Below are 23,959 nucleotides of genomic sequence, written 5' to 3'. Positions count from 1 at the left end.
CCCCCCCCCCCCCCCCCCCCCCCCCTTGGTGTCCCAATCTCGATCCAAGATCAGTGCCAATCTGCAGTGTTTCCGCCCCTTCTGTGCTAGCGAAAAGAGAGAAAAAAAATCTCAACTTTTGACCGCTGGAGCTTGGGGAAATGAGTTTGCAGGTGGATGTTTCTTCAAGGTCATACTAGTAGTTTGATGTAAGGTCAGCCGCTTCTTTCTATCTCCTCTATCTATTGCTTATGGAATCATTTAAATGCTTCTGCTCTACTCTGTTGATACCATGTGTGGATTATATTGGCGCATTCCAATCTGAGATTAGGGATATGTATCTGGATATATGTTTCTTGAGATTATTGATGCGGATCTATCTAACTAGAACTTTGAGGAGTGTAGTCTGTCATCCATTCTTGAATATTCAATCATGTTCCAATTTGGGTTTTACAATACTCAGATTGTCTGAGTAGGTTCTTGATATTTCTGTTGCATCTTTCTAGATTGTCTTGGCTACACTGTCCTAGAGCAAGTTTCTCAGTCGCAAGTGAGATATTTTTGTGAGTTCCAAAAAGGAAGCAACAAGACAACAGAATAGGCCGCATCTAGATATATAATCTTGGCATCTCCTAGCTTCCTGAGTTGTCTCTGCAGCTTCTTCTGTTGAATTGAATCATCAATGGGTAGGGGGAGAGGCAGAGGGCGGAAGCAGCTCACCAATGGCAGGACCCACGAGGACAAGGGGAGCAGCGGCGAGGAGGTTGCCGTGCCTGCAAGGAAGAGGAGGGGACGGCCCCAGAAGCGTGTCGCCGCTGAGAAGATCATTGAAGCAGAGATGAAGAAACTGGAGGCGGCCGCCGATGATGGCGACGAGGACTACGTGGTGGGAGCAGGGGATGGTGCCAAACTGAAGGTGAAGGGTTCAAGAACAGAGCATGCTTCCGGAGGAGCTGGTGGCAACAAGAGGAACAGGGTACCCAAGGAAGAAGAGGACTCAAATCTTGACATGGAGGAGAACAGCTCCAGCACTCGGTCCAGCAATGATGAGTCCACCAGGTCCAATGGCTTCCGGCAGTCAGGAAGCCGCCGGAAGAGCACTCCACGGCGAGCGGCGGAGGCAGGGCTATAGTCAAAATTGGAATTGGAATGGAGTAGATTCTTTGGTATCAATTAGGCAGATGCTCTTCAATTTTGTCACATTCATCATATTTTTGGTAGCAATCTTCAAATTATGTCATCTTGGTGTTTGCTAGGCCTACATCTACATGGGTGTAAACATATATAATACTGATTGCAAGCCATCCGAAATTTTGCTTAATGAAGAAAATGTATGAATGAACCAAAAGCTCCACATCTAGGAGTTGGTTGGTACTGAACTGATTGGTCAGCACCATGTTTTGCTTCACATCAACAGACTACCACCACGAGCTCCTGCAACTTTCTTTGGCCCCCCACTAATGCGCCTTTTCATTGCTATTTTTATCACGGCAAGCATTGGTAGTTCTTACAATAAAATCAGGAGATCATGAGGTTTTTTTTTTACTGTGCCTGCCCAGCTATGCCAAAACTGGTCAACGTTTGTTTCTGCCTGTAGGCGGAAGCATGGAGATCTTGGATTCGTTGGTATTTTGTTTGTCTGACCCGATGAAGTGTACAGACTCGCCTAGTTCACTGAAAAACTCATGATCACATCGGATCTTTCAGCACATGTATAGAACATTAAATATAGATAAAAAATAATTAATTGCACAGTTTATTTGTAATTTGCGAGACGAATCTTTTGAGCTTAGTTAGTCTATGATTAGATAATAATTACCAAATAAAACAAAAATGCTACATTCTTAACTAAACAATGCCTTATGTGGGCTGTGAACTGAATTTAGATGTAGTCAGTCCTGCAGCACTAGTACTTTTCAGCAAAAGAATGTTTTCCGCTCACAATAAATCAGCGTAAGCTAAATTTCAGCGAAACAAACTAGAAGGAAAATATAGTAGAGGGTTATGTGAGCTGTGAGAGTTTTTGTGTGAGGTTGTGTTAGAATAGCTAATAGAATTCTGGCAAATTACTCAGTGCAAAACCACATCTTCGATGCAATCGTGAAAACCATTTGCAAAATCATACTTAGGAGTTTTCAAAACATTTAAAATTATGCACACCAATAGTGCACCTATAGATGTGCATCGTCACAAAATATGAGATTCAATTCTCATTTTACAAAAATTCATATGAAAAATAATAAATATCATTTGCATATGCACTAGAGGACAAAATTCCTCGATTTTTATTCTGTGCAAATGATATTTTTTATTTTCATATGATTTTTTTGTAAAATGAGATTGAATCTCAAATTTTGTGACAATGCACATCTATAGATGCACTATTAGTGTGCATAATTTTTTTTTGAAAACTCCTAAATATAGTTTTGCAAATGATTTTTACGATTGCACCGAAGATGTGGTTTGCACTGAATATTTTGCCTAGAATTTTTTCTAAATTTGCTATTTAGAAATTATTGGAGACACCATGACTGCTACAAAAAGCACTAGTCCTAGGCAGGTGTTTTTTTTTACAAGACTAGGCAGGTGTTGGTGCCTTGGCAATCTCTATCATCTTGAAAGCTAATGATTCTGCAGTGATGCTGTTGCAAAGAATATGAAACTGTGATGTTGCGGGTAGTACATATATACAAGAGCCTATTGGATCATCTAGAGCTAGTTATTAGTTATGGCTAAAAATTAACCTAAACTAGCACTAAAGATTAACCTAAAATAGTTGAGGTTGGCCAAATAGTTCATTAACAATTAGCTGAAGCCTTGACTAGAATATTAGCCTATCTATTAGCTCGCTCCTGGTTGAATATGCTAGAACAAAAAAAAAAGTTGGCTAACAATTAACCCAAGCATCAAACGAACTCAATAATAACACAAATATTTGGATCACATCTGTTAGAATCAACAGTGGAACTAGCTAGCGGCTAGCCACAACCGACCTAATTCACCACCACTCGGTAATATCATTGTCGTGCAATAACAACGAAAGGGTGCCGGACACCATGATAGTGTTTCCACTGAACTATTATTGATTTGAGCAATGTGACGGTAACGGAGCATCCAATCCAACTGATTCAATAGAAACATATGCTTATATATATGTAAAATATAAATGATATTTTTTTCAGAAGAAAAAACAGTAGTGTTGTCCCATCAAAACTTACAATGAATCATTTTGCCAGACCAACTCACTCTAAGGGCCTATTTGATCACCGGACGAAGTTCTGAAAACTAAAATTTTTCTTTTTTTCTAATGAGTTCCACTTATCAATTAGTCTCTGTTAGTAAATACTGATGCATTTTATATATTGTTAAAGTCCATATTTCAACCAATAATTTATATGGTTTTCAACCCTGAACTATGAAATTAGATACCAATTTGATTTGACTAATTTTAAAGGTAAATATTAAAAAAAATAATTGAATCTCTAAATTTCATAACTAATTTATTTTCAAATTAAAACAGTGTGAAATTAGTACCATTTTTCTTCCAAATATGTTATCTATCTCTATCCGTTGTTGTTCTACTTGCGGTTATTTTGATCTTGTTTGTTTCAAACAAGTAGTGTGAATGACTACGAGCAATAGAGCAAAAAAAGTACTAGTTTCATATATTTCCAATTTAAAATAGAATTTTAATTGATTTTTTATCAAATTAGGTTTTAATAAATTCTACAAAATTGGTAACCACCTTTTAAACTAGCAAGATGACAAATTTGTCCGGTTTTAATAGTTGGCGGCATCCGGCTTCCAATTTCATAGTTTAGGTTTAAAAAAACTCACAACCATGCAAGTTGGAGGTTAAAAAGAGACTTTAACCTCTTATATGAACTTAGATAAATTTTGATAGCTTGACTATACATAAAATCAAAGTTGCATCATTTTTGAATGGAGGTAATATCATTCTTATACACATGTTTTACAAATATGTAAAATCACATGACTCGGAAAACATCATCTAGAGCATCACCAATCAATTAACTTTGCAGTGTCATTTCAAGTTTCCACTAGTTCAAAATGCAATGCACCTTGCCGGATTTGGCAAGTACGACGGGCCCGAATTTATCAGGACCGTGCAAGTTGCTGGTGTCACCATTTGTGGTGTTCTTTGGGGTACACGGATGGAGGAGTTCACTACTCCGGCAACCCGTAGTGCCACAGCCCTACTCTACACAACAAAGGATTGATGCTTTGTTGACCCATTCCAGTAATTGGAAATGATGCTTGATTATATAATTGTTTTTAGGAGGATATTGTGGTTGGATGGCGATGCAATTGGAGCTTCACACTTTCTGCCTCCCACGTCGCCGATTCGAAATGCTTGGAAATGCTGTTGAGGCAACATATCCCTGTCACTGTAAATAGGATAATTTCGCTAAGCGCAACTTGACGGGCAGCAAGCAATATTGTTATTTTTTGTCACCAAACAATTAAGTACCTCTTTTGAATATAATTTTAGGTGTGTAGTTTGGGCTATTACAGATGTCGCTTCAGCTATTCTTCAAGGTCGTCATAGTATGTCACATTTATTTGATAGTTAGCTATGAAAAATTAGAAAATATTTGAAACTACTAATCCCAAAAGTAGGGATCACTACTAAAAAAAGATTTACCACAACCTTTTGGAAACACCCTCCAAGGAAGGTAGGAATTCCAACCGCCTCGGTTAATAGATTAGCTGAGGTGGACATCCTAACACAAATTAGGCCTCGATAAATTAGTCCTAGCCCGATAGTCCAAGACACCCAGTTCTGAGCTCACATATATATACACCAAACCCAGTTCTGAGCTCACATATATATACACCAAACCCAGTTCTGAGCTCACATATATATACACCAAACCTAGGGTTTCAGCCTCAGCTCCTCATTCCCCCTCCTGAGCCGCACCCACACTCCTTAGCCGCGCTCTCTTCCTCTCCTCGCGGCGCTCGACACCCAGTCGAGTGCAGTCAAGTGTGGAACCCCTCCCTCCCCTCCCCATCCCCTCCCGTTGGAGCCTGACGCCCTCCCTCCCCTCCCCTCGTCGTGGCTCTCTCCCCTACCAGCACCCTCTCCCCAACTAGCACCCCTCTCCCTCCCTTCTTCCTTACCACATCGGTGCACCGTCTTCCCTACCATGGTAGCACGCAAGCGGGCCAGTCGCACGGTGTGGCACCACCTCCCAACCACAGCTCCTTCTAGCGGAGCCCCTACCTCGGCGTAGGTGGGCTGGCGAGCGCAAGGCGGAGGCCGAATGGCAAGCACGAGTGAAAGCTCTAGTTTGGTTTTGGATAATTGATGAAACTCAAGTACTAATCTCTATGCTAAATGTGTGAATTATATGAGGTTGGTACATGCCAAGTGGTGGAGCTAGAGATGATCATGGTAACAATGGTGACAATCACAAGATAATCAAGTGCTCAAATTGAAAAGAAGGAAGAGAAAAACAAAACCCTATGAAGATCAAGGCAAAGGTATTCCTTAGGGTTTTGGTTTTTGTGGTCGAGATATTAGAAGGTGTGATCATATTTAGGATAGATAGCCATACTATAAAGAGGGGAATTTCTTAGCTAAGTAGTCCATCGAGTGCACTGCGTATTTGATTCCATCCATAAATCGACTTTCCCTCCTATGCTCTGAGTTCCAGTATCGATAAGAATTTGAGTTCTTATTGTTCTTATGTTATGGTATGAATATACCATACCAATTCGTTATGTATGGATGATGGATGAGATTCCATGAATAGAGAGCCAGTTCCAATAGACCATTCATGTTCGCGTGCATTTAGCAGAAATTGAACCCACAAATTTACCAAATATGAGTTGGGTGTTTTAACCATGCGGCTTTTCAGTTGTTAGCTGTATTTATCCTTTAACGTAGTAAGAGTAGTAGTGCACCTAACCACTGAATTAAATCCGAAATAGATAGGTGCACTGATCAACTCCTTTTTGGAACTAGGTGACATTGTTTTATGTGCATGCATTTAGAACCTAGTGAACTAACTTAACTCTTTTGAAGAAAATGATTATGAAAATGCTAACACACATGCACTTGATGTTTTACACATGGTGGTGTTGGCGCATTTGCAAAGGAGGTAGAGTTTGAGGGGTAGAGATGGGTATGGGATCCTCTCTCCCTATTTTCCATTGCACGGGAGGCAAGTTTCAGAGAGATGAAATGCCTATTTTCCACTGCGTCGTCGGAGGCGGATTTGAAAAGGTGGCGAAGTTGCGGGAGTATTTCTCTCACCAGACGCAGGTGGCATGAGCACCAAATGTTGGTTGTGCGTCTGGTTAGTACTATCTTGTAGCACAGAGGCTACAACCTAGGGTTGAGCACCGGACGCAGGACCTGCGCGTCCGGTCACTTTCTAGGAGCATCAGACGCTGCTAATCGGACGCTGACTGAACACTGTTTAACATCCGATCATAATGATGTGGTTTCGTGTGCGCGGCACTGAGGGAGGATTGGACATTGGGTTGCATCCGGTCACTACACACTGGACGCATCTGGTTATGAAAATCACGTTTTGGAATCTCTCTGAGTAGCGACCGGACACTGGGGTCTAGGTCATTTACTTAAGAGCATCCAGTGCAAACTTAACCATTGAGATCTAATGCGTGACATTCAAAGGAAGAGAACATGTGGTGAGAATCCAAGCACCAAACGCTAGAGGTAGCGTCCGGATAGTATGACCAGAGCATCCGGTGGCCCTGAGTTTTGTGAGAACAGAGAGCCAACGACTCTATTCTTTTGAGGGACTTATAAATAGTGTTTGGCCAGCTTGGGGCTCACTCTATTGGCACTTTAACATACTTACATCCTTGTGAGCCTAAGAAAACACCTTCCACTTATCTCTTTCATATATTCATCATCATAGTGAGATTGGGAATGATTCTAACTGCATTTGCATGAGTGATTGCATCTAGTGGCACTCGGGGATTGCTGTAGCTGTGAAGTTATTGTTACTCTTGGTGGTTCCGCCACCTAGATGGCTTGGAGCAGTAGAGGAGCATTGACATGAGTTGGTGATTGTTCGTGGTCATCTCCCGATGATTGTGAGAGTTTTTGTGACTTCCCTAGCAGAGCGCCAAAGGCAACTCTAGTGGATCGTGCATGTCATTGAGCTACCTCACTTGTGGGGTAGGTTCTTGGGATGTCCTATGTGAGGATGAGGTTTGTGCTACATCTCTTAGCTACCAAACCACCAAGTGTTGGTCGACACAATGGGGACTAAGGTGTCGGCAAGCACGTGAACCTCAGGAGAAAAACCTTGTGTCTCCATTGTGATTGTCTCATTGGATTTCTCTTAGTGATTGGATTTCATATCGTTGTGATTGGTTCGTCCCCTATACACGACGGTATAAAGATCACATCTCGCTCTTTTACATTCCCGCAAACTAGTGTAGCTTACTATCTTGTATAGAAACTTTAGGTAGCTCTCTAGTGTAATTAGTGATTTAGTCTTTGATTGAACATAGAGATTATAGCAACTAGACTTGCTTGGATAGGTGGCTTGCATCTCTTGTAGAGTTAGAGTGAAATTTCTTATGCCATTTGTTAAACTAACCCTTTGCTTTAGTGAGTTTATAGAATTTTTAAATAGGCTATTCACCTCCTCTAGCCATATTAGGACCTTTCAGCGAGGTAGAGGCAGTGGCCAGCGTGCACAGCTTCTCCTTGGTGGCCTTCTCTCGCGGTGACTCCTTCCCCGGCGGATCTGGTAGCAGCACGTAGATCTGGCACAACAACATGCAGATCTAGCCACCGCGTAGCAGTTCCTCCTCCTTCTCGGGCCAGATCCGCTCTCGTGGTGGTGGATCCGGCCAGCGCAGGTCTCAAGTGATGGGGTATGCGCGGGGCCCCTCAGATGGTGGCGGATGCATGGATCTTGAGAAAGGGCACCGACGGTGTGGCCCAGATCCAAGCCCGGTAGGGCCATAGGCTTTTTTTGTTTTTTAATTCTATTTATTGAGGCAGGCATCCAAACGCCTCGGAAAAGGTCAGATTTACCGTGACGTTTGGTCCAAGGCGTTTTCAATTCCCACCTTGAAAAATAAAAAATGTAGTAGTGGATAAAAACGGGATGGATGTTTTCTAATATCTGTCCATCCAGAAAGGGTCAAAACGATATATAGATAGTTCATATCTGAATCTAAACATTTAATATCTGACCGTATTTGAATCTGAATTCTCAAAATTGAATTTTTGATATGTACATGAAATAAATATCAATATCTGAATGATCCATGTTCTAAGATCCGAGAGCAAGCCACTATGATTATGCATGAATGTCATGATTTTTTATGAATAGTATTTATTCTCTTTGTGGGTTATATTCTCAATTATCATTGGATCTGTGTATATATTGGCTATCCTCCAAAACCTAGCCTCACAAAAATATTGGCAGATATGATCAAGAAGTTTTTCTCCAAGGCACATGAGTGACAATAATATATAGATTGACAGTCATCATAGTGCTTCTACTTTCTTAAACTTTAAAGGCCATGTGCATCAAATATGTAGAGGTAGAAGTGTACGTGTTTCAAGTTTTTTGTATCATGATGTGAGTATCTTATCTTAAAAAAACTTCCATTATTAAAAAAACAACTGCAAATAAAGAGGTACTCCCTTCATCCTGTAATATAGAGCGTTCTAGCCTTAAAATTTTATCATAAGACATTCTAGAAGACAGAAACTCATTTTGCATTAAATACTTTTTATTTATCAACCAATCACCATAAATTATATTGATGATAACATCTTATTTGGAAATAAAGTGAGGGCTCATGCGTCTTTTGTGTTCTCTCTTAATTTGTCCTAAATTTTTAGAATGCTCTATATTACAGGACGGAGGGAGTAGACCAATGGACTATTTCAAGAAACGTAGAATGCTCTGATTATTTTCTAAATTCTGAAGGACTTAGATCCTAAATTGAATAATTTTCCTTTTCCATGCGTTAAATCTTAAAATTATTGTCCCAGAAAACTAAATTTAGCAAAACGAATCTTGGTCACCATGTCACGTGCTCACGCAAATCTAGCTAAACTAACATAGGGAGGAAAAACTAAATATTATCTTCCCATGTCAATCTCACCTTAAAAAAATGGCTAACTTGATTTTCAGTAGTCAAGTATTTGTCTGGCTGTTTCTAACTAAACTAACATAGGGAGGAAAAAAACTTTCCTGGCTTTATGTACGATAATGCAAAGTACCACCAAAGTTTCCATCTAAATTACTCATCTATCATTATTGAAGATAATATTTAGTTTTTTTAGTGGAAGATAATATTTAGTAACACCCCTAAATTTGTATACAAATTACACACATATATTATTGTAAAAATAAACAAAAATAATCTTCAAATCTATATATAAATACTAATATAAGCTATTATATAAAATAACACAATAACCACAAATTATGTTATATATGTTTCTAAATTACTCACTATCAAAGAAATGCTATGCGCCATCGTGTGGAGCATGTAAACATGCATACATTAATTATTATTTTGATAGTTTATCATTACTTCATTAGTGGAAAACTCAACAAATCACATACCAATGACATTGCCAAAACACTTTAAATTATATAAACATTATGCAGCAATCATGATGCCTAAGAGGGGAGTTAAATTAGACAACTTAAAAACTAATGGCCTCTAAAACCTACTTATCAAAACATATACAAAATACTATCCGAATATGCACTACGGTTTTTCTAAGTATTATTGCTATCTTTAACAAAAAAACATTGTACTTTAGGTTCTAACCCCATCAACTAACCTATAAGCTAGGCTAGAAAGTGTAAGTACAAATCCAAAGAAATGCAAGAGGGGGACGTAAATGAGTCAGAGAATGCAAACTCCCATGTTGATGATTTTTCCTAAGGTATTGGAAGCTCGTGTTCCCCCTAGTACTCGTTGGAGCCCCTCACAAGGATGCACTCACAAGAGGCAAGCTCCCGATCAAGTAACTTCGTGGATAGCTATAGGGTCGAGATGGTGGACTAGAGGGGGTGAATAGTCCTTTCTAAAAAAGTAGTCGCACCGACCGAATCAAATGCGGAATTAAAATTATTAGTCTAGCCAAGACACCCCTCTATCTAAATTCACTAGCATCTTAGAAAATATCCTAATTAGGCAACAAAGGTATTGGGCTAGCTAGAGCTCACCTAACCAATTTTAGGAGCAAAGTCACACAAACTTATGTCACTAGTACTTTAAGCACTAAGGGAGCTCCTATACAAACTAGTAAGCAAAAGCATAAAGCCACCTAAGCTCACTAGCAATGCTCAATAATAAAACTTCACAAAATAAATTAGAGAGCACAACTTACTTAACTACAAAAATTAAGCAAGATAACTAATTTACTACAAAAGTAAACTAGTTACACAAGGAACCTACTTCTATGCTACACAAGCAAGAAGGTAACTAGTAAGCTACACAAGCACAATATATGAAATATAAATACAAGCTTGTGTTGGAAAATTGCAAACCAATGGGATGAACAAGATTGACTCGGTGATTTTTATACCAAGGTTCACTTGGTTGCCACCAAGCTAGTTTCTGTTGAGACAAGCTCCAATGTTGCTGTCAGTCCTCTTGCTAGTGATGACCCACAAGTCACACTCTCCCACGTGAAGTGTTTACCACAAGCTCTAGAACTTTGACACGGTCGGACCACTTGTCGCCCCTTCACGTCTCGCTCTACTAGAGTTGCTCTTCGCGGCTCCCACAAGGCAAGCACAATATCCCTCACAATCTTCTCCAGAGCACCACACAAGCTTCCTTGCATGCTTCAATAGAGATTACGCGACCAAGCCATCTAGGAGGTGGAAACCTCCAAGAGTAACAAGCACTATCGGTGCAACTCGATCATCTAGTGCCACTCGATGCAATCTCACAATGCAACACACTAGAATCACTAGCTTGCAATTTGATCACACTCTCTCAAATACAAGTGAGTTAGAGGGCATCCAAGTACACTTACACAAGCCACCAAGGCGTGAGGGTGCTCAGCAACCAACCTAAGGCTAACTAATGCTTGGTTTTATAGCCCCAAGAAAATAGAGTCGTTGTACCTCTTCATCGGGCACTCTTCACAATCATTTTTTAAAGGATTAGTCATTTAATTGACCATGCCACTCAATCCTAGCAACGATGCAAGGTTAGATCACTCGAGTGGTACTAGATGACTGATATGTAAACAAGTTTGCCCCTGTTGATAGTATGATCATCTATCCTAAACCTGGTCATAAACTTCTCTACACACCTATGACTAGTGAAATAAAATGCCCTACAAATATACCTTTACCTTGTGCATTCCATTCTATCTCCTTCGGTGTTTATGCAACACATGCACCAGCTATGTCACAAATGATATGATCCACTTCATATCATCACGTGACTATATTAGTTTATCGATTTTGACCTCACTTGCTCTTTACTGTTGCTTTGGTCCAACGGCACCAATTCATCACTCAACTTACCCTATCACAGTTGCAACCAGTCCATCGAGCCAAGCCTCATCTTGATCTTCTCCACCTTAGTCACATGACTCAGTGTCATGTCTCATATACAATGAGCTCCTTCACCACATGTGTGAGCCTTACAATATAATGAATCCAAGCCATTTCACCTCTATGCATGAGTTGCTCACACAAGTGTATCTATGAACTAATTACCTATGTATCTTACATAAACACATAAGTCCACCTAGGTTATCATTCAATTACCAAAACCAAATAGAGACCTTTCAATAGCCCACATGCCTTTCTTGTGCATAAGTGGGTCTCCTGTGACCTTCTCTTCGTTCTCCGTTGTCTTTACTATCGAGTTTCTGGCTAAAACAACATGGACCTCATCCCCTAGTACAACCTAGGTTGCCATTCCACACGTTCGAGGGTCTTGCAAGACTACAAAGCCTCTAGTGTGTACAAGCTTTGGTGCGTATACAAGCACATATAGCAAAGTGGTGTGCAAACCTCACTAAACTCTAAGCTAACACCAACCCAAGAGCTAATGTCGCCTAAACTAGCCTAAGCACCAATTAATGCTTTTGTTGATTGCTCTAAACTTCTCTTAAGCAATTTTGTGGCTAGAGCATATGCAAGAGTGTTGACTGTGAAAATGTCATACTTTTATATACTCAAAAACACCGTCAATAGTCTCAAAACAAAGCAATATAAGCATATTTTATCAAATATTCCCAGGACTTATAGAAAATGGAGATAAATGAGCCCCAATGGGCCCACCATCCTTCCAAGCTTGCCATGACAAGAGAAACACTCCAAAGTGATTCTCCACCTTTGATCAACTTATGTTTTTTTTTCTCAGCGGCTAGAGATGAGAGCACATAGATTGAATGGCCCACATAAAAGGTGAACCAACTTCAAGATGGACTCATGAACTTACATACCCAGCAAGGAATGACTCAGGGGACCCCGCACTAGAAGGGAGGCCCACAGACAAGAGAGGGGGTCGGCCTGTTTATGCTCTTCAAGTACAGATCACAACTAATTAACCCAATTAAGAGTTTCCCTATTTGATTATGATCATTTTTTACACATACATGGAAATGCACTTTGCCTTCATCAAAACATAATCAGAGAAACACCTGGAAGTACAGCTGAACCACTAAACAGTAGGCCAGCCATGCGCCATTTGTTAATTGCATCAAAAAGACGGAGGATGTGTCTCCCATCTCCACATGGAAGGACTTTATATGGAACAACTGGTGCTGGACATGGCGGTCTCCGGTTTGCCCAGCTCAGAACCACCTCCAAAGAACTAGCCAGCCAGCCTTATAAATACAGCCGCCTGGGGTACACACGAACACGGGGCAAGCAGAGAGTACACATACAGCAACGCTGCACGCACAGCCATGTCGCGTCTAGCTCTTCTCCTGCTCTTCGCCTTGCCGTTCCTCGTCGTCGTCTCGGCCGTGAAGGCAAGCAGCAACGTCTCAAGGAGCCAGTTCCCCAAGGGCTTCCTCTTTGGCACAGCGTCCTCGGCCTACCAGGTAAGTAGCAGCTAGTTCTCCTACTGGAAGAAGCGTGAGTAGCGGTTTTGCTCTTATATTGAGTTTGGCGCGTGCAGTATGAAGGAGCGGTGAGGGAAGGCGGCAGAGGGCCAAGCATCTGGGACACCTACACTCACACTCACCCAGGTCATATATATGCCTGCCTCCATTTCAAGCTCTTGCCATCACAAAGTTAAGGACGCAATATCAGGCCAATATGCCTGTGGCTGTTACCTGCTAATGCTTATTGCTACTCGATCATCATGATCCTGACCATGTCGACATAGCTTAGTTATTATCACTTTAGTGGCCAAATAAATGGCCACACCAGTGAGGGCTCAAACAGGACCAAAAGTTTCTTCTACATTTTAGGTTATTAAGACTAGTTAGACCAAATGGTGCGCTGTATGATGCTAGTTCGGACAAAGAGTACAGGGCTAAGAACTACCAAGTCCCACTAAATTAGCATGCCATCAAGCATCGCTTGACTGAACCAAAAAGTTGCATGGTAAAGTACTAACTCCTTGCTCAAATGAAAGATTAAGTAGTTTATTAACACTATTGCACACCATCAACAAACCTCAGAAACAAATCAGGAGTTCTTAACAATTGCATAGGAGTATAGGAATAGCATGCTAATGATATGCTTGCTCACTAACAGGATCAGAACATCTTGCTTTTTCTGGCAAATAGCAATCAAAAAGATAAACCAGAGTCAATAAAAAAACCGGAGGGCAAGGGTGTCCACCTTAAACCCGAATCAGAATCTTGAAGGAAAAAAACAATAGTAAATCTTGTCAGTTGTCACTCAACTTGCGACCAGACAACCAGACATGTCGAAAATCAACTGAAGATAGCATAAAGTAATACAACTTGATAGGAATGCCGGGCTTAAGTGCTTTCCCGCAACAGCATGTAAAGTATGCTAATCAGGCAATGAAACCATGACATCGCATGCAGGCATCCTGCAGGTTACATTGTTTAATGTTTATTGACTAATGAACTACTGCCAAGAAAAACAAATTTCTTGAGCAATTAAACATTCAAGATAATGCAAAAGGGCACATGATTAAACCTAGAAATACAGACAATCACTTTGCTCAGTTGATCTGTTCAAAACTAAATTTAGTTCATTCAGGACTTGTTTGTATTGTGCTTATCAAACAACTGATGTTCAGAGGTTCCATATGCCGAGAACTTTCAGTTCACCATGTGATCTTAGCATGTTACCTCGTCTTGTCCTTGCAGTATCCAAAGAGTACCTATGCACTATGTTTCGGTTAGGAAGATAAAGTTAGGGTGAGGATATGATGTGATACGGGGAGAAAGATGAGCAACTCAAAACAGAACCGTGTTGTCACAAATATGGGAGGTTATCAGATCTTTGAGACTACTATTGATCCAACAGAACAGAACAGCCAGAAAAAATAAGTGGAGTTAGAAAGCCGTATGATAGGTGTCGGATGGTAAGTGGCATACTCCATGGGAAGATCGGAGCCAAGGACCACCAATTGATTTGACCTACTAGTCTAAGAAAAAAGAACATACAGACAAAAAGTACAAACGAAAAGATGAGGATCTACAAAATCAAACAATATGTTAGCGACAACTTTTATAGCCAACAATACTTTGATTGCTTTATGTCAAACAGCAACAAACAAAAAGGAAAAGAACATGCTGAATCCAATCTATGGGGATGTCTATTCAGAAGCCAAAGAGTCCAAACTAGTACAACTCACTAGAGCGCACGAGGCAGTTAACTATACAATTTCCTGAAAACAATGCTCCATCTAACCTAACGTATATCAAATAAAATCCTAAATAGAGATCTCAACAGTTTGTTCAGATCCATAGTCCAGACCATGATTCTTGTTCTAAGCCCCAATAATTTCTCAACAGAGAAGATAGCAGATGGAAGCAATGGAGACATGGCAATTGATTCATATCACCGTTACCAGGTATTGTCAAAAAATGACCATCCTAGCAACCAATACATTTTTATTTTACCAGCATATATCAGATGCCATTCACTGAATACAGGAGGATGTCAAAATCATGAAGGATATAGGTTTTAATGCCTATAGATTTTCTATTTCTTGGACAAGAATTCTGCCTAGTAAGTGATTCTTCTAGCCTATTATCATACACTTCATGTCTCAGAAAATTGTAGAAGAATCTTGCCACTTGAGATTAAATAGACCTCATGTGTGCTGCATGCACTTAAACCCATTACCTTCGAACATATCCTAGCCAACCACTTAGAACTGCTATAGTAAAATATTTTGGAGACTTTAACTTTGATCTGCAGCAAACATCCATCACCTTTGAACATATTCTAGCCAACCATTTGGAATTGCTGCTATTATATATATCAAAATTTGGAGACTTCTACTTTGAGTTGCATCAAACGGTAATAAAGTTCAAACGGAGAACAGCTAAACATATAGATCAACCTATGCTTCTAGTTGATGCAATGATGGATTGATGGCATGGATGCAGACGGAAAACTGAGTGGAGGGGTCAACATGGAAGGAATCAAATACTACAACAACTTCATTAACAAGCTAATTTCAGAAGGTAAATACTCATAACACAAATAGTCAAAAAATTATATATCTTTGCATCATAATGTTTAAACAATGTAGGCATTCAACCATTCGTGACCCTTTTTCACTGGGACTCCCCACAAGCATTAGAACAGCAGTATGGTGGCTTTTTGAGCCAGCTTATTGTGTAAGTAAATTTGACCAATCATGCCATATAAATCTTCCTTAATGCATCCTAAATTATCTGCTCTGATCAATAATAACAATGCTACTCAAATTTGAACAAACTAAGAATCACGCCTTACTATATTTAGCTATCATTACCAGAGAAGACTTCCGTGACTACGCCAACATCTGCTTTAGGGAGTTTGGGGACAGAGTCAAGCACTGGATAACATTCAATGAGCCTTGGAGTTTCAGTATTAATGGTTATGCCAGTGGTATATTAGCACCTGGAAGATGCTCTGCTTGGGAAAATTCAGGATGCAGCACGGGAGACTCTGGAAGGGAACCTTATATTGTAGCTCATAACCAACTTCTAGCTCATGCAGCAGCAGTTCAGGTGTACAAAGGCAAATACCAGGTACAGATTTTATTTCCAAATTGTTATTACTTTCTGGAATACACAGGAGAGCTGCGTATCATTACATAAGAAAGGATAAAGAAGACTCAAATAGCCAATACGAAAACCACACAACACACACACCTCAGGTTTTTATACTTTCACATGCGCCTGTTCATAACAAAAGAGACGACCAAAACCACAACTACAGGAGCTGCTATCCACCATGACTAACAGCAACTAGACCTCTAAGACTCTTGGCGCCTGCCAACATCCAGTGATCAGCCTCCTCCTGTGCAAGGAGAAGAGCTCGGTCTAACCTGGGCGGGACACACAAATCAAATATATGCAATTATAACATAACAAAATGCATTCTGGCATGCAAAGAGGATATATCAATAATGTGACAAACCTTCTAATTACATTTAATTGAAAATATTTACACAATTAGGTCTCCAAAAGTAGAACGTGACAGTAGATACTATAAATAAGCTATAAAGCCACAATCTGCTCCTATAAACAATAATGGTAGTGCTGGACATTTTCTAGAGTTCTACGCAATGTTTGATAACAAAACTAGCACATCAAGGTGTCTCAGACAAGAGACGAGAATTCCAAGGTTCATCCAACTTTTATGATAGCTAACCAGTAACCACTGAAAACACTAGTACTCATTTAATCATTTCCATATACTTGATAGTTTGCAGTTACAATGATAATTAATAATCATGCAGGAGAAGCAAAAAGGGAGCATAGGAATCACTCTAGTCAGCAATTGGATGATTCCCTACACAAATTCCAAGGGAGATAAGGATGCTGCCAAGCGCGCACTAGAATTTATGTATGGCTGGTGAGTTTTCATTTAGTTCTTACTAGATAGACTTCAGGTTTCGTCCATGAAGTTTCCTCTAAATCAAAATCAGAAAGATTCTTCTAAGACACTGTTTACATAATTTGGTGATAATTTGAACAGGTTCATGGATCCTCTAACTAAGGGAGATTACCCACTCAGCATGAGAACACTAGTTGGTAATAGATTACCAAGATTCACAAAAGAACAGTCAAAAGCCATACATGGATCATTCGACTTCATTGGCCTCAACTACTATACAGCAAGATATGTTCAGAATACCAAACACAGTAACAATGGAAACAGAAGCTATAATACTGATTCACGGACTAATCAATCAGGTAATCATGTAATCATGTTATTTCTATTCTACTATTCAAATTACTTGGGTGGACTAAGAGTTTTCAGGACCTGTATTATTGTAACAACAGTTGAAAGAAACGGGACAGTTATTGGTCCAAAGGTATGACTTCCACAAAAAGGAAAATTATATTGCTTCATGTTTGACAGTTGTGTAACTGAGTCGATGATAAATAATGAAGGGTTATTTATAGATAATCCGAAAGTCATTGCAGATTCATAGGCATGAAAAAAATGAATCTTTGTATCCAGGCTGGATCTCCTTGGCTCTACATCTATCCAAAAGGAATAGAAGAACTCCTGCTATACACCAAGAAGAAATACAACAATCCTACAATCTACATCACAGAAAACGGTTCAACTGTCTAACTACATTTTATATCAGTTTGTTCTGTGGCTTACTCAGGAATCCAGGGCAGTAGCTGATAAATTTATTCATTATGCTGCAGGTGTCGATGAAATTAACAATGTAAACATACCACTTCAAGAAGCCTTAGTCGACAATACCAGAATAGAATTCTACCGGCAACACCTATTCCATATTAAAAGAGCCCTCGAGTAAGTCTGGTGCCTGATTTGTAGTAGATGCATAATTGAATTATCGATCACGATTCACGAAAATGTATGTATTAGACACAAAAAAATATTTACGTTTATGCACCAAAATCAAAAGTACTCTTATGACATGGCAGGGAAGGAACTAATGTACGAGGGTACTTTGCATGGTCACTATTGGACAATTTCGAGTGGATGGATGGTTATACTGTGAGATTTGGCATTAATTACATCGACTACAGGGATGGTTTGAAAAGATATCCAAAGAGTTCCAGCAAATGGTTCCAGAATTTCCTTCATAAGTGAAATTTTGTACTGCTCAAGTCAAAAGTACTATGGAGCAACATTACAATTACAAATGTAACATCTATATTTTATTGTACCCTCCAGCTTCCGGTTAAGTGTTGTACAAGTGATTCTTATAAAGCCAAGATGATCGGACTGCACTTTCCCTGAGCATGCTGATATTTCTAGAGTAATAATACTACAAGAATGCATCTATGAAATCATTGTAGTCCATCATGCTACTCTGATAGTTAGGATTTAAAAGCATACTCATGTCACTCATACAATGGCCTTTTGCAACAGAAGCATACATTAGATGTTACACACAAACAGATACATATCAGTAATCACAGATGAACATAAACAATTGAAACCATTAAAACCAATGTTGCAAACATCAGCATGTTTAGGCCTTGTTTAGTTCGCAAAATTTTTTGTTTTTGGGTACTGTAGCATTTCGTTTTTATTTGATAAACATTATCCAATCACGGAGTAACTAGACTTAAAAGATTCATCTAACAAATTACTGGTAAACTGTGTAGTTAGTTTTTATTTTTGTCTATATTTAATGCTCCATGCATGCGACCAAATATTCGATGTGACGGGGAATCTTGAAAATTTTTTGTGAACTAAACAAGGCCTTAGCCTTGCAACTGGTTTACGTAAAAAAAAAAAAAAAAAACCTTGCAACTGGGGATTTTTCAAATTTCATAACAGATAGCACAGGGCTTCAAGGAATCATATAATTGGCTAATTACGTTGTTCAACTTGCCTGTATATCAGGATAAAGTACAACACTGACTAAGGCGGTCAACTTCTACGAAACATTGATTAGATCATTGTTCACTGATAATGAAGCCTTTGGTAACCATATATTACTTTCTTCACCACTCAACTGCATTCGTTTTGTCCTGAGAGGGCTATAATATGACTTGTCCATATGATTTGTCCTGAGAGGGCTATAATATGGCATATGCACTTCCGAGCAGCAAAGCAACAGGAGCAGGAAAATCATAAATATTCTGAAGTATATACCATAAGATGATAATTTTGCAAACTCAAATCTTATTTGGTCCAGGAACAAAAATACAGTCATACAGCTAATTGACTAACACTTGAGCTCAGTAAAGTGTTGATCTCTCCAATTATATGCACTGGCCTTCCATCAAAAACAGACGATAGTGTTGACTCACACAGCTTCTTTAGTTCCCTTGTTTTTGTAATTGCTGCCTCCTGTATATGTGAAAAAGGCAAATATTTAACACAAATATGAATCATAATAAGCCTACAAATCCTTGCCACTATGATGCTCTCTTATTTGAGTTTAGATCACAGCTTCGCAGGGATTGCTACTACATGGTGTTTTTTACTAAACTCGGTAAAACTGTAGAAGTATATGTGCGATGAACAAAGCAACAGAATATCATTGAAACTGATTTCTGGACACAATACTTGGTTAGAATTTGCAGGGGCACACTGCATAGCTATTTCGCCAAACGGAATAAGAAATTAGTTAGCGAACAATGTGGAAATTCAAAGGTGATCTTTTCCATCATCCACCAGCAAATGGAGTGTCGTGTGTCTGAGCAGCATTGAGTTCAATAGCAAATGGCCAGAATATTTGCATCATCATCGATCAGATAAATGCTTTTACAGAGTGTGTCAGCAAGTGATGAAATTGTATTTTCTGTAGCCAATTTTACCAAGGATTTTTTTTTTCACTTACTTGCTTTGGCCATGATGATGACAGTGCGTTTTGCAGCTCCATACGCTTAACAGATAAATCACCTAAACCTTCCCGTAATTTAACCTCATGATGCTTCTTCTCTTCTAAGGTTGACACTAATCTGTCCAGAAACCTTGGGAAGAGGAAAGAAACAGTAACCAGTTAAAGAAAATATAGAAGCATTATGCATTTATAGGCTAAGAAAGATTTTTTTTCTATTACTTTATTGAACTAGTAGTAATGAAAGACATTAAGGAGCAGGATGCTTCATAATCCCTTACCTTTTAGAATTAAGGATCATTATAAGGTCAAGAGTCTTCTGATTAGTTAGCAATGAGATTGCTGAAGAAACCTCTACAAGCATATTCTCCAAACTATCAGGAGCATGCTGCTGGAGAACAAAAGGTGAGACAGCTTGCACTTGATGCTGTAGAGATGATGTATCTGCATTCCTCATCTCCCCTAAGCGTTGTGTCAAAAATGATTTTACCTGTTTCAGTTATCATAAATTAATGAATTGCAACAATATGCAATAAGGTGCATCCAGAAAGCAGCCTCGTCGTACAACAAAGACACTTGTCACCAACTGAATTTCTAAAATAGCATTATTATTCAGTACAGACAAGATGAAAGGAAATGTCTTAATAAGACAGATTATGCAATATAACCTGAACTAGAAAAGAGGGGGGAGGGTCAACATACCTCAAGTAAATCATCCAGAATGTCATTCCTATATTCCTTTTCCAACAACCGACTTCTATCTTCAGTTATCATTTGAGACTGTGGTTGCTCGAATTCAGATGGAGCATTCTGTATACTAGCAATTTCTTCAGAACTATCAGCAGTGATGTCCCAGCAAATACCAGACTCAGATGATGCAAGATCTTTGTTCAAGGATTTGTCTGCGACACTAACATTATAATTTTCAGAACCGGCCAGCTCTATATTAGCGTCAATAATTTCATATGATCCAAAACCATTGCCAGATTCTTCGACAGGCTGTTCCACAGCACCAATGTCCCAATCAATTTCATTAGCGTCCACAGAAATGTCCCAGTCAATATCATCATCAGCAACATTTGAGTCAATTTGTCCATGAGATTCCGGTGCCTCAACAAGAGAACTTTTGATCTCATTATATACTGAGACATGCAAAGAAGGGGGATTGGCCTGCAACTCTTTCAGCTTGTGTAGCACAGAAACACAATTTCCCTGAAGTTCAGAAGAACAAAGTGGTTAAATTTTACAAGAATGTTTCTAGCAGCTAGAAATTGTGTATTCAATATGTGTACCATGTCCTCAGTATGGCAATCCTTGACAAAAGTTGTGTAGTACTCCATGGCATTTGAGACAGGATCACTGTTCAGGGCCTCCAAGATTTTGCTAAAAGTAGATGGAAGTGTTTTTGCAGACTCTATTAGTTCTTCCCTCACATTTATTCCCTGCGGATGACAAAGTTTAAAACAAGTGGCGCTCCAAATCAGTATGATGTGGTCAGCAATGTAGTAGGAAAAATTAGTGCTGGTGGTCAGATAGAGAGGCCAAATGCCCTCAAAGGTAGCCAAAAAGGTAGAGAAGCTGACCTGCAAGCCAAGTTCCTGGCAAGCTTCTACATATCTAGTAGCTGACAATGCTGCAAGGCGCTTGATGTCAGCCTCCCTTCGATCAAGCTCTGCAAGCTGCTGCTGAGTCTTCTGCATCTGCTTCCTCTGATATGGACTTGAAGGAGCCAAAAAATCAAACCAATTAGCCATGGTCAAGCGCAGCTAAACGGAAATTTAGTTAGCAGTCAAACAAAATATCTAGCTAGACTTCATACATGTCATAGTTAACATTTTGAACCATGATCTGTGCTGCCTCTCCAAGGAAGACATGGTCCTTGTCATAAGCTTTAACAATGGACTCCCATTCACCCTAGAAAATACAATTGCAATCAGTTGGGATTTCAATTCCAGAAAACGACGATGCATTTGTCTCACAGAAGGAAAAGCAAACACTACCGCGGATCCCGTCAGGCGGCCAAATATGTTGCGAGTCTCGGTGTTGGAGTCTAGAAGAATTCCGTATATCTTCCTCGCTTCAAGGTACCCAATTTCTGAACCAAAGGCGAGGAATCAGAAGCAAAGGATTACATTCGACACAGACAACGAGAGTGAGAAAACCGAATAGAGCGCCCTAAGAGGCAACGCAAGGAAGAAGGAAAGGGGGGGGCGGTTCGGTGGGTGGGTTTAAAAGAGGAGGCACGACGAATTCGCCGAAATTCCTACAGTGACGACGATCCGCTGAGAGGTGGGGAACAACTGTGCTACCTTCGGGGTCGAGGGCGAGGAGCGAGGGGTGCAGGTCCCGCGGCAGGGCGGCGAAGGCGGAGGCGACGCGGGCGCGAATGCCGGCGAGGCGCTTCCGCCAGTCGTGCGGCACTCGCTTGCGGTCGACGAGCCACTCCTGGAGGCGGCCAAAGGCGATGTCGATGGGGAGGTTGCGGATCTCCGACGGGTCGTGCATCGTCGCGCCCGCGGGGGTCCGCGCGGCAGAGGAGGATCACGCGGCCGGCGAGGGGGAAGGCCGGAAGGGGATGACGAACGCGAGCGCCGCAGGCCGGAGCCGATCGGGGAGAAGACGAGAGTGAGCGATGGATGACTCCGTTGGACTCGGCGGCACTTTGGTTGTTGTTGGGCTGGATGGAGAGTAGTCGTTGGGCCTTTTTCGGTCCACGGAGCCGGCCCAAACCTCCCTCCGATTCCGGCTCGCGTACGCGACACGCGGGTTTGCGGTGCGGGGACCACTGGCAGTGGCAGAGGCTGCGAGAAATCCCAGAAAGGAATCACACGGCACGCGGCCCCGTGAACAACGGAGAATAAATTCGGCGGCCGTCTCGTCTCGTCTGCTTCCTTCGTCTCTTGGTCTTCCCACCAATCTCTCTCCCAATCCGCTAATCGCTATTTGCTGCTCCCAATCCGCTTATCTCTCTTGAAAGGGCAGAGAAGGGCGAGATGACGGTGGAGAAGGTGGACGCGGCGCTGGCGGACTTCGACGCCCACTTCGACCGCCTCTTCGCTTCCCCGGACGCCGCCTCCGACGGCAAGGTGAAGCTGCTGCTCTTCCTGGCCGACCGCGAGCCTGACTCCTCCCTCACCTGGTGCCCCGGTAAGTAACGCCGATAATAACGATGAGATTCCGTTCAGCAATTAATAGCCGTCGTGTCGCCCTGGTACTGGTGTGCTTACTTTTGCTCACCGTCGCCGTGCGGCGGGCGCAGACTGCAACGTGGCGGAGCCGGTGATCTACGAGCGGCTGGAGGCAGCACTGCAGGGCAAGGACGCGGTGCTCCTGCGCGCCTACGTCGGGGACAAGCCCACGTGGCGCGACCCGGCGCACCCGTGGAGGGTGGACCCCAGGTTCGGGCTCAAGGGGGTGCCCACGCTGATCCGGTGGGAGGATGGCGCCGCCGCCGCCCGCCTCGGGGACGACGAGGCGCACCTCAAGGACAAGGTTGACGCCCTCCTCTCCGTTCCTTCCATCTGATCTGAGTAGGCTGCTATAACAATCTGTGATTCAGTTCATGTATGCCGAACCAAAAGCTGGGAAATTGAGTGAATGAAGCTAATAAATCAGTTCATGTATAAGGAACCAGAAGCTGGGAAATACGTACGGTACGTACGTAATAAAGCCGCTAATTCGATAATAGTGAAGCTAGTAATTCGATGGTTCTCTGTCTCATTTTGCATTCCAAAAATCTGGATTGTATTTCACGTTGTTGAGTGAATCCTAAGATAATTCATCGTTATTCATAGCTTCATACAACAGACATTCTCACTAGTAGAATAACAGATCAGTCCACTTTGGTTGATGTTGCAAAAGAGGCCAGCAATGTAGACAATAATAGTGCATGTTTTGTACTTGTTCTTTCCCCTGCATGCTTGAACAATCTGAACAAGTTTTGTACTTGTTCTTTCCCTTGCATGCTTGAACAATCTGAACAACAAAAATGCCAAACATTTCCATGTTCACTTTGAGGATGAGACGTGTTCATCTG

The 23,959-nt window shown here is 41.0% G+C and overlaps 4 protein-coding genes across 10 annotated transcripts in view; 3 read left to right on the top strand and 1 right to left on the bottom strand.

Annotated features, from left to right (window-relative positions):
• Nucleotides 1-1,387, top strand: part of LOC8078255 — a 1,852-nt gene extending 465 nt beyond the window's left edge. Inside the window, exons 1-2 of one of the 4 annotated variants that reach the window (XM_002438281.2) lie at nucleotides 8-188; nucleotides 670-1,387. In XM_002438281.2, the coding sequence (XP_002438326.2) occupies nucleotides 157-188; nucleotides 670-1,111 (474 nt within the window). In that variant the 5' untranslated portion in view covers nucleotides 8-156 and the 3' untranslated portion in view covers nucleotides 1,112-1,387. Of the gene's footprint in view, nucleotides 1-7; nucleotides 194-485 lie in introns of those variants that run through there. The other 3 variants (XM_021448829.1, XM_021448828.1, XM_021448830.1) reach the window with 3 other exon arrangements.
• On the top strand, nucleotides 12,652-18,368 carry LOC8072863 (beta-glucosidase 24). 4 transcript variants are annotated; one of them, XM_002438280.2, is made up of 13 exons: nucleotides 12,661-13,039; nucleotides 13,117-13,186; nucleotides 14,939-14,997; nucleotides 15,080-15,155; nucleotides 15,539-15,616; nucleotides 15,685-15,772; nucleotides 15,913-16,168; nucleotides 16,882-16,997; nucleotides 17,121-17,338; nucleotides 17,429-17,460; nucleotides 17,610-17,712; nucleotides 17,807-17,915; nucleotides 18,050-18,368. In XM_002438280.2, the coding sequence occupies exons 1-13, from the start codon at nucleotides 12,902-12,904 to the stop codon at nucleotides 18,216-18,218; spliced, it is 1,512 nt and encodes a 503-aa protein (XP_002438325.2). In that variant the 5' UTR covers nucleotides 12,661-12,901; the 3' UTR covers nucleotides 18,219-18,368. The 4 variants fall into 4 exon arrangements, 3 of the variants coding, with proteins under 3 accessions (XP_021304323.1, XP_021304322.1, XP_002438325.2); XR_002448110.1 differs by lacking the exon at nucleotides 17,429-17,460 and having other exon boundaries at nucleotides 12,655-13,039; nucleotides 18,050-18,082; XM_021448647.1 differs by having other exon boundaries at nucleotides 12,657-13,039; nucleotides 17,121-17,460.
• On the bottom strand, nucleotides 18,927-22,574 carry LOC8078254 (CDK5RAP3-like protein). The gene is made up of 9 exons (XM_002436910.2): nucleotides 22,233-22,574; nucleotides 21,924-22,018; nucleotides 21,743-21,837; nucleotides 21,507-21,642; nucleotides 21,216-21,365; nucleotides 20,626-21,135; nucleotides 20,205-20,413; nucleotides 19,924-20,056; nucleotides 18,927-19,430 (listed from the first exon to the last, which is right to left on the bottom strand). The coding sequence occupies exons 1-9, from the start codon at nucleotides 22,426-22,428 to the stop codon at nucleotides 19,290-19,292; spliced, it is 1,665 nt and encodes a 554-aa protein (XP_002436955.1). The 5' UTR covers nucleotides 22,429-22,574; the 3' UTR covers nucleotides 18,927-19,289.
• Nucleotides 22,764-23,722, top strand: LOC8078253 (thioredoxin-like protein Clot). The gene is made up of 2 exons (XM_021449569.1): nucleotides 22,764-23,070; nucleotides 23,183-23,722. Exons 1-2 carry the CDS (start codon nucleotides 22,917-22,919, stop codon nucleotides 23,446-23,448), a joined length of 420 nt encoding a protein of 139 aa, XP_021305244.1. The 5' UTR covers nucleotides 22,764-22,916; the 3' UTR covers nucleotides 23,449-23,722.

The sequence above is a fragment of the Sorghum bicolor genome, chromosome 10 (assembly GCF_000003195.3).
Source record: "Sorghum bicolor cultivar BTx623 chromosome 10, Sorghum_bicolor_NCBIv3, whole genome shotgun sequence".
Lineage (NCBI taxonomy): Eukaryota > Viridiplantae > Streptophyta > Magnoliopsida > Poales > Poaceae > Sorghum > Sorghum bicolor.
This window is presented reverse-complemented; position numbering and strand designations above follow the sequence as displayed.

Bases quoted from the DNA above. Each gene is read 5' to 3' on its own strand.
- LOC8072863 (XM_021448647.1), top strand. From the start codon at position 12,902: ATGTCGCGTCTAGCTCTTCTCCTGCTCTTCGCCTTGCCGTTCCTCGTC. The intron at 16,169-16,881 runs GTACAGATTTTA...ATAATCATGCAG, and splicing joins TGTACAAAGGCAAATACCAG to GAGAAGCAAAAAGGGAGCAT. The intron at 16,998-17,120 runs GTGAGTTTTCAT...TAATTTGAACAG, and splicing joins CTAGAATTTATGTATGGCTG to GTTCATGGATCCTCTAACTA.
- LOC8078254 (XM_002436910.2), bottom strand. From the start codon at position 22,428: ATGCACGACCCGTCGGAGATCCGCAACCTCCCCATCGACATCGCCTTT. The intron at 22,019-22,232 runs GTAGCACAGTTG...CCTTTGGTTCAG, and splicing joins CCTCGCCCTCGACCCCGAAG to AAATTGGGTACCTTGAAGCG. The intron at 20,057-20,204 runs GTAAGGGATTAT...CCTCTTCCCAAG, and splicing joins ATGATCCTTAATTCTAAAAG to GTTTCTGGACAGATTAGTGT.
- LOC8078253 (XM_021449569.1), top strand. From the start codon at position 22,917: ATGACGGTGGAGAAGGTGGACGCGGCGCTGGCGGACTTCGACGCCCAC. The intron at 23,071-23,182 runs GTAAGTAACGCC...CGGCGGGCGCAG, and splicing joins CTCCCTCACCTGGTGCCCCG to ACTGCAACGTGGCGGAGCCG.